The sequence below is a fragment of the Dama dama genome, chromosome 30, assembly GCF_033118175.1.
Source record: "Dama dama isolate Ldn47 chromosome 30, ASM3311817v1, whole genome shotgun sequence".
Taxonomy (NCBI): domain Eukaryota; kingdom Metazoa; phylum Chordata; class Mammalia; order Artiodactyla; family Cervidae; genus Dama; species Dama dama.
In genome coordinates, this window is record NC_083710.1 from 17,056,180 (window position 1) to 17,074,754 (window position 18,575).

At 41.2% G+C, this 18,575-nt stretch overlaps 1 protein-coding gene and 1 non-coding gene across 2 annotated transcripts in view; one reads left to right on the forward strand and one right to left on the reverse strand.

Annotated features, from left to right (window-relative positions):
• Positions 1 to 18,575, reverse strand: part of EPSTI1 (epithelial stromal interaction 1) — a 97,851-nt gene that overhangs the window by 53,342 nt on the left and 25,934 nt on the right. The window contains exons 5-6 of the mRNA XM_061133513.1: positions 18,035 to 18,118; positions 4,078 to 4,151 (exon numbers count right to left, since the gene is read on the reverse strand). Coding sequence (XP_060989496.1) covers positions 4,078 to 4,151; positions 18,035 to 18,118 — 158 coding nt within the window. The remainder of the gene's footprint in view (positions 1 to 4,077; positions 4,152 to 18,034; positions 18,119 to 18,575) is intronic.
• Positions 7,245 to 7,316, forward strand: TRNAR-GCG (transfer RNA arginine (anticodon GCG)). The gene has a single exon. It is a non-coding gene; the product is annotated as a tRNA-Arg (tRNA).

Consider the following 18,575-nt stretch of genomic DNA (forward strand, 5'->3'; position numbering starts at 1 on the left):
ACCCCTACCCAATGCCATGGAGCTACAGTACTTATCACCCACCCCTAGCCAGATGTTCCTGACCACACCTCTAAAATACTCATTTTCCCTAGCCCCCCCAATTTCAGGACCAAGATCAGACTGCATCATTCACTGCATCTGTGACTTTGGGGGCAGACTCAAATTTCACAGTGGAGAGTCAGTTCTAGGATTCTTGAGCATGAAAGTGAAGGGTAGAATTTAAATTACACAATCCCTCCACCTGTAAAATAAAGATGATATATCTCTAATAGGATTGATCTAAAAATTAAATGAAAAATGTATATAATATGCCTAACATGGCTGAAATACCATAAGTTCTCAATAGTATAGCAGCTTATTACTTTGAAATAGCATTTTAAAAGAACCAAGCACTTTCTATATTTTTAAAACTATACAAATGTATAATCTATTATATTAAATGAGTATTAGATAGGAATTAAAATCATAAATGCTTAAAACACACACAATTCTCATTTCTCCAGCAAATCCTTACAAGAGCACTGTTTTTCCTAACACCTGCACCCAAAATGCATCTGATTGCCCCATTCACACCTTACCCTAGCCCCCATAATTCATTATGTAGTCTCCAAATTCAAACCTGTCTTGACATCCATCCAAAAGCCACATGGTTAGAAAGATGACTGTGACTCAAAATAAATTACCATTTAAATTAAAAATGTTGAAATTTGAAAAATGTAAATCACAACATCCTTTCTATGATTATAACAACACACACACAGGTTTATTAACTGCTACTTCAAATCCTTAAATCTACCAGTATTATTGACTCATAAAAAAAATCCTGAAAAATCACATTTCACCCTTTATAAACAGTAAAGAATGACAGAGTAAAATAATGATGAAAACTATGCCAAGTTTAGAAGCCTATTTCTACCCTTCACTTTCATGCTCAAGAATCCTAGAACTAACTCTCCACCATGAAATTTGAGTCTGTCCCCAGCCAAAGTAGCAGACTTAATGCACCATTAATCTGGTCTGTTCTCAGCCGCCAATTGAAATAGTCACAGTCATTCAATTGTTAAGGAAAAGACAGTACTGCAGAAGTACATTCCAGAGGTCCTTTCATAAAAGCCATCCCGTGTGCTCCATCTGCATGTGCAATCTGCTTGTGTATTTTCAGCCAGCTTGCATGGGCAGATTAATGTGTACAATTAGAAAGCAACCTCACAGGCATTCAATAAACTGCCTTCATTATTACACTCAGGAGAGTCCCTTTGGATGTCAATAAAAGCCTAGTTTTCTGCCTGTTAGCTAAATAATTGACAACACTAAAAATAATCAGAAGCAAATGAACAAGCCTGGAACAAGGTGGTAAGAAAGAGCACATTAAGATTCCCATGGTGGTGCCCCAGGACACTATTAGGAGCTTTTTCTCCAGCAACTTGGAGTTACAGTCTGCTCAAGTCCATGGTTGCCCTTCTCTACAGAAAACAAAACAAAGAACACCACTCCCAGTCTGATATTTGAATTACACATATTATGGCATTGAAAATATTTCTTATTTGTGTTTCTATTTTGTGATCCTTCATTTGAACACCTTCAGAAGAATCTAACTTTGGGATGAGAGGATGGAATAACAGCCTGATTGGTCTAGTGAAAACTTTGTGCTGTTAAAATTCTAACAGCTCAGGGGAGACTTCCCTGGTGGTCCAGTGGCTAAGACTCCATGCTCCCAATGCAGGGGGCCCAGGTTTGATCTCTGGTGAGGGAACGAAGATCCCACATGCTGCAACTAAAGATCCTGTGTGCCACCAAGGAGGTCAAAAATTCCCTGTGCTGCAGTGAAGACCTGGTGCAGCTAAATAAATATTAAAAAAAAAAAAAATTCTAACAGCTCTCCTATTCAGTTTCTCCACCATAAATTGATCCTAAGAAAATATGATAAAGGCTTGTTATACAGAGGATCCATCTTTTCCAAGAAGTTTTCTTTCATATTTCTAGCTATATAATGGTCATTTATTTCATTAGCTACTAGTCTTTTAATTTTGAAAGCACTTCAAAACAAAATATACTTAAAACACACACACATATACTTCTTCTTGTGTTTCTCAATAGGCTTTAAAAATCAATTTGAGATACTTCTCATTTTCAGCCAACTTCTCTTTTTCCTGGTTAACTGGGACTTTTACGATAAGCAGAAGAAAGCAAGAGTGAAATGTGCATGAAATTGAATTCAGCTCCACTGATAGTGTGTGAGGTGGCTGAGGGTAGAATTCTTTTTTCTTTACAGAAAAAGGATGATCTCTAATATTTAGTAAAACACAAACTCAAGAAGCTGGAGGACTAGGAAAAATAAAAAAGGTTTGATGACACAATCTCCCACATCCTCTAAAACTCTAAGAATCTTATCCTTCACCTTACCGGGTTAAAACTTCACAGAGGATGGGCTTGTTTTCCTAGTCTTGTACCTAAGACTCCTCACAGTGAGAAGGTCTTCCCTGTCCAGTGTAAAAGGAGGATGCCACAGGATAAATACATTTTATTATGTATTACAATATATTACAATACTAAAATACTATCTTATTGTCTCCAGGCGACATGCCCCCATGGAATCCCTGTGTCTCCTTCAACTCCTCTGATTGGCCAAGAAATCAACTCTCATCCATTATCTACCAAAGAAGGCAGAGGCAACAATACATTAACCCAAATCTATTGCCTGTCTCCCTCAATCTCTAGGAGAGTCAACTTCTCCTGGTGTTTAGCTTAACACCAGCTTCCTTACTGCATACCTGCCTTAAAACAAAAGTGGGGAAAGATAACGCCATTCATTAGCACTTCCACCCAACCCCATTCCATCTCCCACTTTTTACCTGGCCTGGGTAGCAGAGGCAAAGTACCCCACTTGGGAAGGGGCAAAGTGAAATATTGAGAAACATATTTTGCATTCCAACCTGAGTCTTAAAGCAAGGAGTTGTTGCTTACAACAGAGGCAGGAAAATTTCAGTGGTATGAGAAAACCAGAGAGGGCTGTACTTAGAAGAGGAATATAGTTTAGGGTGTCACATATGCTCAAACCAACATGCCAATAAGCTTAAATTCTGCAAATGAGGTATAATGATGGAAATAGATAAGGGGAAGCAGTCAGAACAATCCATCTGAAAGTGGAAGGCCAATGTCTAGCTCTGGTGCAACCAAAAATCTATACAGTCCCTACAAAATGTGTTTTCTGATCCCATTCAACAAGAACCTCTCTCTGTATGTAGTTACTTATCAAATCCCCATAAAATGAAATCACTTGTATTCCATTTATATATTTTATTTAATCCTTACAAATGTCTGATGGGATATTACCAATCCTATTAGGAAAAAAAAAAAAAAACTACTGAGGTTTCAAGAAGTTTAGTAGTTTGTCCAAGGTCACAGCTGGAGAATGGAGCTAGGATTTTGAACCCAGATCTGCTTGGTTTTAATTCTACAATATTTGGTATTAATCTAGGGACAGAAATACAGTTCTTCAATTTTGTCTATTCTTTTAGGTGGTGGTACTTAGAGCTGGGACACAAACTTATGGTAAAGCACATTTGGTTGCCCTATACACGTGGGCTGCTGTGATTCCCAAGTCACACTGGAAAAAGTACCTTGATGTATGACCATCAATTGGAGCTTTGCTGATAGCTATGAAATTATTTCTCAAATCTTGTTTACAAAAATATAAGTCCTCAGTCCATTAGCTAAATCCCTAGTTAGATTCTGCTTGGGTACTTCTTTTCAAACAGCATCTTGCTTATATTGATGTTTCAGAAGTTTTCGTAATCAAAACTAACCTGGATTACCAAAAAGTCAAGCCCTCCAAGTTATTTAGAATAAGGAATTTCTCAATTTTAGCATTATTCTTTCTAATCTGTTGTCTACTAACCACGACTTTGGTGAGTATAGATGTCTCCAAACTTGGAACCTCACTTGTAGAGTTCAGTTACATAATTAATAGCCAAGAATTCATTACCAGATATTTTAAATAGTTACCATCACCTGGACTTTAAAAGCACAATGAACAATATTTCTGTAAAAGGTACAAAGTTCTGAAAACAAACTTACTATTGCTGATGCTCTCTGAAAGTTTCTCTCCTGAGGTTTTCTTGAAGTCTTTTTTTCTCCTCTAATTTGTTGCTCTGAAATTGCAAGTAACAAAATATCTTTTAAGGAAGCTTTACGTGAAAATGTTGACTTAAAACTCAACATTCAGAAAACTAACATCATGGCATCTGGTCCCATCACTTCATGGCAAATAGATGGAGAAACAATAGAAACGGTGAGAGACTATGTTTTGGGCTCCAAAATCACTGAAGATGGTGACTGCAGCAATGAAATTAAAAGACGCTTGCTCCTTGGAAGGAAAGTTATGACAAACCTAGACAGCATATTAAAAAGCAGAGACAGGACACCTTATCTTTGACAAAGGAGGCAAGGATATACAATGGAAAAAAGACAACCTCTTTAACAAGTGGTGCTGGGAAAACTGGTCAACCACTTGTAAAAGAATGAAACTAGAACACTTTCTAACACCATACACAAAAATAAACTCAAAATGGATTAAAGATCTAAATGTAAGACCAGAAACTATAAAACTCCTAGAGGAGAACATAGGCAAAACACTCTCCGACATAAATCACAGCAAGATCCTCTATGACCCACTTCCCAGAATATTGGAAATAAAAGCAAAACTAAACAAATGGGACCTAATGAAACTTAAAAGCTTTTGCACTACAAAGGAAACTATAACTAAGGTGAAAAGACAGCCCTCAGATTGGGAGAAAATAATAGCAAATGAAGAAACAGACAAAGGATTAATCTCAAAAATATACAAGCAACTCCTGCAGCTCAATTCCAGAAAAATAAATGACCCAATCAAAAAATGGGCCAAAGAACTAAACAGACATTTCTCCAAAGAAGACATACAGATGGCTAACAAACACATGAAAAGATGCTCAACATCACTCATTATTAGAGAAATGCAAATCAAAACCACAATGAGGTACCATTACACACCAGTCAGGATGGCTGCTATCCAAAAGTCTACAAGCAATAAATGCTGGAGAGGGTGTGGAGAAAAGGGAACCCTCTTACACTGTTGGTGGGAATGCAAACTAGTACAGCCGCTATGGAAAACAGTGTGGAGATTCCTTAAAAAACTGGAAATAGAACTGCCATATGACCCAGCAATCCCACTTCTGGGCATACACACTGAGGAAACCAGATCTGAAAGAGACACGTGCACCCCAATGTTCATCGCAGCACTGTTTATAATAGCCAGGACATGGAAGCAACCTAGATGCCCATCAGCAGATGAATGGATAAGGAAGCTGTGGTACATATACACCATGGAATATTACTCAGCCATTAAAAAGAATTCATTTGAACCAGTCCTAATGAGATGGATGAAGCTGGAGCCCCTTATACAGAGTGAAGTAAGCCAGAAAGATAAAGAACATTACAGCATACTGACACATGTATATGGAATTTAGAAAGGTGATAATGATAACCTTATATGCAGAACAGAAAAAGAGACACAGAAATACAGAACAGACTTTTGAACTTTGTGGGAGAATGTGAGGGTGGGATATTTCAAAAGAACAGCATGTATACTATCTATGGTGAAACAGATCACCAGCCCAGGTGGGATGCACGAGACAAGTGCTCCGGCCTGGTGCACTGGGAAGACCCAGAGGAATCGGGTGGAGAGGGAGGTGGGAGGGGGGATCGGGATTGGGAATACATGTAAATCCATGGCTGATTCATATCAATGTATGACAAAACCCACTGGAAAAAAAAAAATAATAATAATAAAAAAAAAAAAAAAAGAAAAAAAAAAAAGCAGAGACATTACTATGCCAACAAAGGCCCAGCTAGTCAAAGCTATGGATTTTCCAGTAGTCATGTATGGATGTGAGAGTCGGACTATAAAGAAAGCTGAGCACCAAAGAATTGATGCTTTTGAACTGTGGTGTTGGAGAAGACTCTTGAGATGCCCTTGGACTTCAAGTAGATCAAACCAGTCCATCCTAAAGGAAATTGGTCCTGAATATGCATTGGAAAGACTGATGCTGAAGCGGAAACTCCAATACTTTGACCACCTGATGTGAAGAACTGACTCATTTGAAAATACCCTGATGCTGGGAAAGATTGAAGGCGGGAGGAGAAAGGGACAACAGAGGATGAGATGGTTGGATGGCATCACCGACTCAATGGAGATGAGTTTGAGTAAACTCCCGGAGTTGGCAATGGACAGGGAGGCCTGATGTGCTGCAGTCCATGGGGTCGCAAAGAGTCGGACATGACTGAATGACTGAACAGAACTGAACTGAGCAGAATCATGATGTTAAAATTAACCAAGGTCCAAAATCTTTAGGTTCAAGTGGCCTCCATAATCCATTATGGTGCTTAGCAGGGCTTTGAAGATGATACGCCTCTCTCAACTCTTGGGCCCTACACTGAAAGCCAGAAGCCCTGAGTTCTTTCCATGGTCCCCCTCTCCCAGCTTGATGGGCATAATTGCAAAAATCAGTATTTCATATTTTTAATCTTAGTTCAGATGATAGCAATATTTCTATCTTAAGCAATGTCTTCAAAATGTTCTAGGGAAAACATAAAATTTCCATATCAACCATGTTAAATGAAAATGATGATAAATGGTTTAATAGTCAATATATATATATGGTTAAATATACTATATACATATATATATATTTGTATATATATGTACATGTTTATATATTTGTATATATACTACATATACTACATACATATTTATACTACATATATGTGTGTGTGTGTGTGTGTGTATATACATGTATCACTCTATATCCTGATAAAGCATTCAGGAAACAATTTTCAATAATCCAGTTCAATTCCCTTCTGACTTAGAATCAGACACTAAAAGCTGTTGGGAGACAGAACAGCCAATGTCCAAAATAAGCCATCGCTTAAATACTCTTCTCCTTTTTTTTTTTTTAATTAATTGTTTGGAGAGTCTAAAGAATTTCACATTTGATATTACTGTGATATTGCATTTCTTCCCTTGTGGCTCAGCTGGTAAAGAATCTACGTGCAATGCAGGAGACCTGGGTTCAATCCCTGGGTTGGGAAGATCCCATGGAGAAGGAATGGCTACCTACTCCAGTATTCTGGCCTGGAGAATTCCATGGTTTATATAGTCCATGGGTTTGCAAAGAGTCTGACACAACTGAGCAACTTTCACTGATGCTTCCCTGGTGGCTCAGACGGTAAAGCATCTGCCTGCGATGCAGGAGACCCGGGTTCGATCCCTGGATAGGGAAGATCCCCTGGAGACGGAAATGGCAGCCCACTCCAGTATTCCTGCCTGGAGAATCCCATGGACAGAGGAGCCTGGCGGGCCACAGTCCACGGGGTCGCTACTGTCACCATGGCTCTGACATATTTTAATCCAACTTAATAACCCAGAAACACTTGCTTTTTTTTTTTTTTTTTTTTTTTTACTATGATACAACTGTCATTTTTAAAATTTGCTTACGAAAAACAAGTAGACTTCCTAAACGGCAAATTTAATGGGGAGTTGAGACAAATTCCACAACACAGAAGAGATTTGAAGTTTTAATGTCAAGCATCTTTTATTTGCTTTAATAAAAAAAAAAATGGACTTGTCCACTGGGAAGACCTGTGAAAAGGGAATATGGAAATCATCGCTTCCAGACTCTAACATAAATTTAGTTCCATTTTCCAAAGAGGGAAAAAATTGTTCATTTCCGTGGAAGTCTTCATTCACATAGAACTATTTACTTATCCCATCTTGAAAGGTAAAATGAATGATTTCAGTTTCAGGAAAAAAAAAAAATAAGGAAAACTTACTATAATCTGAAAGCATAAATTATAATAGAAGGCAAGGGGGTTATTAATGAAAACAGTTCGAGGAAGCAAACTGAATAAACATGATCTCAATCTAGAAAAAAAATCCTGACTCATGAGACCAAAAGTGGTCAATGTTGATGAGCTCCCCACATCTCCAGGGGAAGGAAAGGGGGCCAAGAGTTAAAAGACAGCAAGCAAGCAGCAGGTATTGATCAACCCAGAATTAGGAATGCTACTGAGAGAACAGTGAGAAAGCCACACAGGCATCTAGAGACCAAGGCTGGGTTCCTTCAGCAAGGTCAGAAATTGGAACATGGACTCTCATCTCTTCACTAACAGATTGTCACTGTACTTAGCTCACAAAAATAGTTACCCAGTAGCTATATCCTATCCAACAAAGGCCTGTTTATCCCTGAAGAGTTGATGGAGAATCGTTTTTCAGAATTCTAGAGTATTTGAGTGTTCAACACCTACCACCGTGGTGGTGGTTTCCATTGTTTCGTGTTGTTCAGTCACCAAGTCGGGTCCGACTCTCTGTGACCCCTGGACTGTAGCCCGCCAGGCTCCTCTGTCTATGGGATTCTCCAGGCAAGAATACTGGAGTGGGTTGCCATTTCCTTCTCCAGGAGATCATCCCAACCCAGGGACCGAACCCATGTCTCCTGCTTGGCAGGCAGATTCTGTGCCACTGAGCCACCTGGGAAGCCTAATTATTTCAGCACACTAATCCAAATACTTAGATTTAGTCAGACTGTTTCTTTCTTTCCATTTAGCAGTGAGTTAAGGAGTCATCCAACCATACTTACACATGCATATACAAAAGCAGAATGTAAAATACCTAAGACCATGAGGTCCAGAAGAAAACACTGCAGTCGGTTCTAGGTTCACTATCACTGAGTGACCTTAAGCAAATCATTTACTATCACTGAATCCCATGCACTCAGTAAACATTCATCACATGCCTATTATATGCTCCATACTGTGTTCTGTTAGATGCTGGGACTACAGGTATAAACAGAGCAGAGCCTACCCTGGAAAATTCGAGAAGCTAGCTGGGACCATAGACAAGAAAGCCATGATGGCAAAGTGTAAAATATATTAGGGAATAGAGGTTTGCAGATCTGTAGTATGAACATAAAGAAAAAAGCACAGAAGTGGCCTGTTGGAGAAATGCTGTCAACAGGTCCCATAAACATTCATTTAGTGCCTTCCATGTGCCAGGCCCCATCTTGGGTTGGGGTAGAGTCAGGGTTAGCCAAAATTTGAATAACTTTTGGAACGTGGTTTCTAACCTTGGGTTCATGAATTAAGTGTCTGTTAGGAGTATGCTCAGTTTTAAGGTGAATGGGTTCATAGCTTGCTTGCTTCAGATTTCCCTAGGGGTGGATGACCAAATAAAAGGATAAGAACCATGGGTCTAGTGAGAGATAGACATTCTAGATGGAGACCAATATTAAGCAAGAACTCCGCAGGAGGAAAAGGGGGTGATGGGAGCAGGATACTGCATTCCACTGTGTGAGTCTCTCACGGCCCAGGGCCTAGCAGAGAGGTCCACAGGGCTAAAATAGAGCAGCATTCAGCTCCCCAAGCTTTGCAGCCCAGCACAGGGGCCTTCAGCACGGCAGGGGTATCTTTCTCTGTTTCTCACAAAGGTACCATCTCTCACCTTTGTGACGATCTGAGCACCCACAGAACTGACTGCCTGGATGACGCATCTGTTTCTAATTTGCACAAAAGCCATGATGGGCTAGTTATGGCCCTGAATAGGAAAAGGGCATTTTTATAACATGTATTTTCAATACCTAAAGGCAGAAGAGAATATATCAGTTCAGGAAACCCCAAGAAGCTTATGTATAAATTCAAAGGGGTTTGTATGAGATGGGTGGAAGATAAGATTGAGAGAGCAGGAAGGGGCAATTATAAAGAAATGTATATGCCAAGTAAAGGAGTTTGGACTTCATTAAAGGCAATGATGAGCCACTGTGTTATTTTAAGCAGGATAGTAAGCAGTTAATCCTGAAAGCAGCATGAAGGATAAGCTGCAGAAAGGATCACAAATATAAAAACCAGTGGTGTGGTTCTCACAAGCCACATCATAAAATTATGAGTCCCAAATTAAGACAACACAGACATTAAAGAAAGGACAAACTCTGAGAAAATGTAGGGGACAGAAATAAGAGGAGAGTAAAGAGGAAACAGTGGGAGGCGGGCTATATTAATGTGTGTGTGTGTGCGCATGCGTGCTCAGTCATGTCAGATTCTTTGCAACCTCATGGACTGCAGCCTGCCTGGCTGCTCCGTCCATGGAAATTTTCAGGCAAGAATACTGGAGTGGGTTGCCATTTTCTTCTCCAGGGGATCTTCCCCACCCAGGGATCAAACTCACATCTCTCGCACCTCCTGCACTGGCAGGCAGATTCTTTACCACTGTGCCACCTGGGGAATCCATATTAGTATAGGATGAGTCAAAAAAAGGGGGGAGATTACAGGTGACTGTGATTTAAGAGCATCAGAATGAAAATGAGGTCGCTTTTGAACCTGTTAGAGGTATGCTCATTTGTATCTGAGATATACTGTGGCACCTCTAGAAAGGAATAGCAAGCATACAGTAAAATACAGTAAAACAGATGTTCTGCGATTCAGGAATACGGTCTGGAGATGTGGCTTTCACACATCATCTGCACAAGCAAAATCCAGACATGGAAAGGTGGGGGCTTTCACCTAGGAATATGGCAGCACAGGCAATGAGAAGATGAATGGAAGGGACCTGATAGAACATCAGTAATAGAAAAACAAGCAGAGAACAGGGTCCAGAGGAAATCCAGAAGGGGAGAATTTGAAGGACAGAGTGCTCAATAGATACAATATTACAAACAGTTAAAATAAATTAGGAGCTGAAGAGTCTCCACTGGATTTTTCAACTAAGCTCCACTGGTGATCTTAGCTAGATCCATGTCAATGATTTATTAGAGACAGAAGTCAAATTTGGCCCACCAAGGAGCAAGTAAAGATGAGGACTCAAAGAAGGTGAGTTCCTAAAAGCCAGCTGAGTTCACCAAATCACCTGGGGAGCATCACTTAAAACAGATTTTGGAAGGGAGCAGTTCAGATGATTGATAGGAGTTGGTCTACAGACTAGCATGTGGGAATCCAGTGGGGAAGAAAAGACTTTCAAGAAGCTGAGCTGTGATGCTTGGGAGGAAGGAGTGGAAAGCAAGCCAGCATAGAGACAATTTGTTTTTAAGGTGAGAGATTTGAGTATGATTATACCCCAAGAGAGAAAAACGAACAAGAAAGCTACAGAAGAAATGGAGCCTTAACCAATGGAGCAACAAGGTTCCTGACGAGGATGGAGGAAAGATGGGATGGGATGGGAAGCACAGGTGGGAGAATCCATCACGGCAACACGGAAAAGCAGTTTCTTATTCCTCCCAAGATGAGGTGGGTGTAGCAGCAGCAAAGAAAGAGTAAGAAAACAGAAAAATATAGACTTTCAGCCTTGTGGTCTTTATCTCCGAGACGGTGGGAAATGAGGTCATGTGCTGAAAATGAAAAATGAGGATAAGGGAGAAAGATGTTGATAATTAGAGATGAGCCTAGACTGCAAAGGAAAATACTGTGCCCTGGGGATGATTAAAGACCCAGCTGAGAGGGAAGCCCAACAAGTTCCGTGAGAAGAGGAGCCAAGTGTGTTTTTTCCTCCAGCAGCCCAGTTCACGTGAGCTTAGTGAAAATGAAATAATTAAGCTGATCCAATTCGTGTGTAAAATAAAAATCCTGTCTGCCGTCCACACAAGAGGTTGATATAGTAATAGAGGCAGGGACTTACCAGATGGTCCAGGGGTTAAGACGCTGCCTTGCAATTCAGGCGACTGTGGGTTCAATCCCTGACTGGAGAACTAAGATCCTATCTGCCTCGGAGCGACTAAGCCCAGGCGCCGCAACTCCTGAGCCCCCACACCACAACCAGCGTCCGTGCACGGCAACGGGAGACCCCACGTGCCGCAACTAAGACCCAGCTCAGCCAAACAAATAAATATTTTGAAAAATAATAAGAGTCAAATCAGATAGAGTGCTCGTTTACAAATATAGTTAATTAGGTCAGGGCACCTTATTCAGTGCTTACTTAGCACCGTCCATGGTATTCAATACAAAGGGATTTGCATGTATTGCATCCTTTAATCCTACCCCCATTTTACAGATAGTGGCTTCCCCGATGGCTCAGCGGGTAAAGAATCTGCCTGCAATGCAGAGGACACTGGAGACGCGAGTTGGATGCCTGGGTCAGGAAGATCCTCTGGAGGAGGAAATGGCAACCCACTCCAGTATTCTTGCCTGGAAAATCCCGTGGACAGAGGAGCCTGCTGGCCTACAGTCCATGGGTTGCAAAGGGTCGGTGGGACACAACTGAGTGACTAACACAGACACACACACTTTATTACAGATAAGGAAAGTGAAGCATAAATAAACGAACAGCTTGCACTTTTAGTCCTGTACCTGCATTTCAGAGATATTAAATCCCAACACTATGTGTTAATTAATGGGGCCAATTAACGGGACCCTACTGCATTTCAACAATCAGAGGCTTAATGCCCACGCTGGGTCATGCATAAAGAAATGCATGATGTAGGAACCATATTTCTGGGGAAAACTTGAAAGTTTTGTTCCTTGAAAGTTTTCAGAAATGGAAACTTTTCCCAATTTTTAAAAGCAGTATTGGAATAATTACCTTGATGTTGAGTTTTTACCCTAGAATTGTTCTAAAGTCATTAGCCCTGCTACTATTTGTTTCCTAGGAATAAGCAACAAATGTGATTCCTTAAAAACATGTATGTGGATGCACCTCTGCACCTAATATGCAGACCTTGTTTTCTACGCTAATAGAAAATGAAGTAGGTATGAAGTAGTTCCTACCTCACTTTTAGCATTAAAACTAACTAATGATGCTTTTTGGTGTTTATAAAAAATACCATTACCTCTAGGGCTCCACATAACTTCATCAGCTTTATGACTTTATAGTTTATTGGAAAGAGCAAAGAAAGGTTTTGTTTGCCACTCAGATTTCTAGCTGGTTTCTTGCTCTCTCTGACGTCCTGATGCTCTAAGAAGTTGGGAGAATCAAATGAAAATATTCATAAACTATATAGCACTATATATTATTTCAAACATGTGTTGACCAAAAGCAGAATAAGATAAATCCAAGAGGTAAAGAAGGTCTTTGACGTGGACTTGGAGATTTTTATTTTTTAAGTTTGTGGGCATTATGAAAGTCTGAAAAAAAATCAAATTATTACTTAATTCATCAATGTGATTATGACGGGAAAGTGTGGTGGAGGTTTATTTCCATGGCACTGCATTTGGGTGAAAGGCTTGCTATGATGATTCCTGAAAACTTGTCTACCATGCTGAGATCCAGTGACAAAGCAAGTACTTGCATGTGTTATGCTGTTGTTTTATTTTTTTCAAGAACTTTATTTTACTGATGCACTAATATTTTAGAGATATTTTCTCTTCCATATATATTTCCAAGAAGAGAAATTAATACACTATATAACCACATGGATTGTATTAGCTTTCTGTTGGTGCTATACCAACCATAAACTTAGTGGCTTAAAACAATATAAATTTGTTAATAATCTTACAGTTCTGGAGTTCAGAAGTCCAAAATGGGTTTCATGGGGCTCAGACAATATACTGAGGTTGAGGGAAATTAGCAGATTCCAGTACCAGCTGTCATGTCCACAAGGCTTTCAGGTAGCTAGCAATATGAGTGCCCTCCAAAGACTACAGCTGAGTTTTTACTTCTTTCTACCCCTACGATAAGAACTGTTTTTCCAGAAATCACATCTATTTGTATGTTCTGCTATCCTAAGTGCCAGTCATCTGTTTGGTCAGTGTAGAGTTAGGGGTACCATAGTTATGGTTTTGTAGCTCCTACCTATAGGTTTAATCTTTTATCCAGTGGCCTTGTTCTAGCTTCAAGCCAACAATGGTAGGCTAAATCTTTCTCCTGCTCCATATCTTTATGCCCTCAATTTTCTGTGTCCTTCTCCCCAATTTAAGGAACCTCATGATTACACTGGACACACCTGAATAATGCAGGCTGTTCTCCCTATTTGAATGTAAGCTCATTAGTAACCTAATTCCAGCTGCAAACTGAATTCTCTTTGCCACATAACATCACATCTTCCTAGGTGCTAGGGATTCAAATGTGGAAGAGCAGGGGAGGGGGCGTTATTCTGCCTGGAATCCACTTTTAAATCAGATATGTAACATGCCAGATAATTCACGGAATCTTTGCCCCCCAACCAGCCCTCTGAGGCTTGGTTTTAAAATGGGAGAGAGGGAGGGAGGTCTTATTTCCTTTAGGGCGAAGCAGTGGTGTGCTGATAAATGTAACACCTAGCTCTAGCAAGGAGGGGAAGGGTGTTTGATTTGTAGCATTTACCAATTCCAGTGGTGAAAATACCCCCTTGTGGTCAGTTTCCATCTACCAACATGAAGTCAACTAACTCATAAAAATATAACAATCCACTGTCATGAGCTGGTACAAGGAGGTCCCAGTACACCACTGGGAGAGCACACATCATCAACATCCCCTAGTTTAGGGAATCCAAGTTTACCTGAAGCACCCCGGTGCCCTCTCCTAAGTTCCCCTGAGCCCACAGGATTAACTCCTCCCGGACGCCAACGACATGACCAGATGCTAAAGGACTGGCTGCCTTTCACACCTTTGTGCTTATTAAGGATACAGGGAATGCAGTTTACTCTCCCCTCACTCACACACAGGTGGTGACCAATCAGAAAGAGACCCGGTGTTCCTGGGTGACCCTCCTGTGTGCATGTGTGCTAAGTCGCTTCAGCCATGTCTGACTCTTTGCAACCCCATGGACTGTAGCCCACCAGGCTCCTCTGTCCATGGGACTTCCCAGGCAAGAACACTGGAGAGGGTTGCCATTCTCTCCTCCCGGGGATCTTCCCAACCCAGGGACCAAACCTGCATCTCTCACGTCTCCTGCATTGGCAGACAGGTTCTGTGCTGGTGCAGGTTCCCACTGGTGCCACCTGGGAAGCCCTGTGACCCTCCCTGGAGAGGACAAGATAAAGGCCAAGGCGGTGTTAAGACCACTGGGCCACGCTGGACATCCTCGGGTGGCCACAGGCTGCTTGGGTTCTCCTTGGTTTGTGGTTCCTGGATAGCAGCCTGGGGAGGAGGGGGGGTTTGTACGCCGGTGTCCATGTGTGCGTCTGCTGTGCATTTTAAAGAATAAATGCTCCATAAGCACAGCCATTATCGCTTCCCTTGGCCATTTTCACACTGGCAATATGAAGCATGCCATTTCGAGATGGCTAATGTCCATTTTTCTTTCATCTGACACAAGCTACTAAATAGGCTCACATTTAGTATGAAAGCCACAGATTTATATACAGTAGGAAAAACTAGGTCAGGGTGGCAGTCCAAGCCAATTAGCCAGAGAAATCAAGTTTGTGGAAGGGCCAAAGTGGGCGGCCCCATCTCTCTCAAGGCAGTTTAGATGAAGGCTCCTCAAACCAGGATGTGCACGAGAATCACCTGGGGAGCTTGTTAAAATAACAGGTGTGTTTCAGGAGGTCTGGGGTGGGGTTTGAGATTCTGCATTTCTTTTTTTTTAATATTTATTTCTTTGGCTGCATCGGGTCTTAGTTGCAGCATCAGGACCTCATTGCAGTGAACAGCATCTCTAGTTATGGCACCCGGGCTCAGCTGCTCTGTGGCACGTGGGATCTCCGTTATCCTATATGCACACTCAGTCACTTCACTCGGGTCCGACTCTTTGCAACCCCATGGACTGTAGCCCGCCAGGGCTCCTCTGTCCGTGGTATTCTGCAGGCAACAATACTGGAGTGGGTTCCCATGCCCTCCTCCACAGGATCTTCTCGACCCAGGGACTGAACCCGAGTCTCCTGTATTGCAGGCAGATTCTTTACTGCTGAGCCACCAGGAAAGCCCCTTAATTATCCTACCAGGAATCAAATCTTCGTCGTGTCCATTGCAAGGCAGATTGTTAACCACTGGACCACCAAGGAAGTTCCTGAATTTCTAATAAGTGATGTTCCAAAGCTGCTGGTTCAAAAACTGCGTTTTGAATGGGAAGGATCTATATATCAACTCTCTCTCCCCATCTGTTACTCTTAGACAAATTTATACCAATAATCATTATAGTTATCATTTTAGAAAGGCCAATGCAGTTAAGATTTGTGTAGTAAATGATGGCTGTACAACTAGTGGTATGGTCTAACTTAGGAAGGAGGGCATGCTGCTTTCACTCAGCGTTAAAGAAAACTGTCTTGGCCACTAACATTTCTAAATAGTATATAGTACATTATTTGAACCATGAAGAAATGACCTATGAATAACCCACAAGCCAGCCAGTTATGGGTATTAAATGACAACTCGTAAATCACTTTTAGGATAAGAGTTCACAACACAATTCTTCAGGATCTGCAAGCCTCTTAATTAGTTCCTGGTGATTATTTGATGATTTTCTGAGTTCCACCTGAAATGCAGAAAGTCTATGCTATATAAAGGGAATACCGCCTTTACAATCTTGAGACTGAAGGGTAAACCATCCTCTAAAGGAGGAAATGGGGTGGCAGGGGTGGGGGGGGCTTGAAGGGAAACGAGTGAGGACTAGAGAGGAAGAGAGAGATGGGTTTTAAAAAGAATTATTATGAGAATCTTTTCAGTGAAGGTGTAATAGCTAATGACTTGGAAGTGAATTGCTGAATCAAATTTAGTAAACAAAGTGCCTATACTTTTTTTAATACCACCAGCATTTCATTTCAATTCCTCGTGTATATGTCCAATCTTATCTCTACCCCACAGCCTACATCTCTACAGATGTAGCATTTCTATATCTACACATATTCCTGGCCTTGGGAACAGAGAAGGTGGAGCTTACAGACTCATTTTACAGTAACAGTTCAGAGAGGGGTAGGGGCCTGTCCAAGGTCACACAATGCAAGAGGACACCTTCCAAGAAATATACCTCTCCAGCCAGGTATAGAGCTCCCTGGTGAAAGAAGACTCACATTCTTGTGCATACTGTAAGCCATCAGCTTTGGGCTTTGTTAACTCTAACTAGTAAAGATATCTATTGCTTGGTAACTAGGTTAAAGTTTTGAACAACACCCAATCTTTAAGAGGAAAAAAAGAGAGAGGGAGAAAGAGAAAGAGAGAGAGAGAGACAGCAGGAAAAAGAATTGTGTTTTCATGACTTATACATATAGCAGATATCTTACTTGGTCACTAGTATCATCAGTCAACCTCTTTTCCCCAAACCTCCAACACTTAAAACCTATGACAGCTTAGGACTTCAAGGGGCATGGGAGAAGGAGAAGGCAGATAGAAGAACTGTACATTCTTCCTTCTCTGGCGAAAGAGCATCTTCAAGAGACTTTCCCCCGCAAGCCCCAGAAAGAAGATCAAAACTAAAAACATTACTTTGAGATTTAAACTAGATCATATCACTAATACTGAAATGCAAATGCATGCTTTTTCTTTTACCAGTGAGAAGGATATGTTCACCTATTTAACATTCAGCCTGGAACGTTCAATATTTGTACGTAAGCCTGATGGGGCACCACTGGCGGCCACTGTCACTAGTAGCTGTGCCTTCTGGCCAAATACACAGCTGCTCTTTTGATCACCCGCCTGAGGAGGTGAGACAGTGTGAAGATAATGAATTCCAGACCTGGGACTTCCCTGGTGGTCCAGTGGTTAAACCTCCATGCTTCTAATGCAGGGGGCATGAGTTTGATTCCTGGTTGGGCAACTAAGATCCCATATGCCGTGTGGTACGGCTGATAAAGAAAATAAAATTACTTAAAAAAATAATAATAACACTAGCTCTGAGACCAGTCAGCCTGGATTTGAATCCTACTTCTTCTTTTTACTGGCTGTGAGTCCTTGGGCAAGTTATCTGATCCTCTGTCCATGGGGTCACAAAAAGTCAGATATGACTGAGCAACTGAACTGTCAGTTTCATTTGCAAACTTGGACAACAAGAATAGTATATACCTCACAGGCTCTTGTGAGGATTAGACACTTTATATATGAACCGTGTGGGAACCTGGCACATCAGAAGCCCTAGGTCAATGTTAGCTTACCATCTTCTCCAGTTCCTACCTTCTCTCTCTGAGCTGCCCTCATTTTTTGGACTTCAGCTTCTTCAGCTTCCTTCTTGATTCTTAGACATTCTTCTCTTTTTAGCTAAATTGTATTGAGATTACAGAGGACAAAAAGCAGTTACTATTTTTCCGCCTGAACCCCTGGAACACAAAATTATGATGAAAGGCAAATTACAGTATTGTTTGTGCTATGGCACACCATGATTATAGGTTGGTTCTGCAGGCTACTTAGATCACAGAAAATGGTCAAGCTGTATCTGCTGCCCATGAAATTTATCTGTGTTTCTACCTTGGTATCTGTTTCTCTGTCTCCACAGGCCCCAAACCACCCCCACCACCAGCCCAGGTTAGGGAGAAGAAAGGGCAGGTAATTTTTCCTTAGTATTTAACTCAGACTTCAGGGACCTCCTTGGCAGTCCAGTGGTTAAGAGTCTGCCTTGCAATGCAGGGAACGTGGGTTCAGTCCCTGGTTGGGGAACTATATGCTGCCTGGTACAACCAAAAACCAGAAAAAAAACCAACCTGAGTTCCTTGTTAAA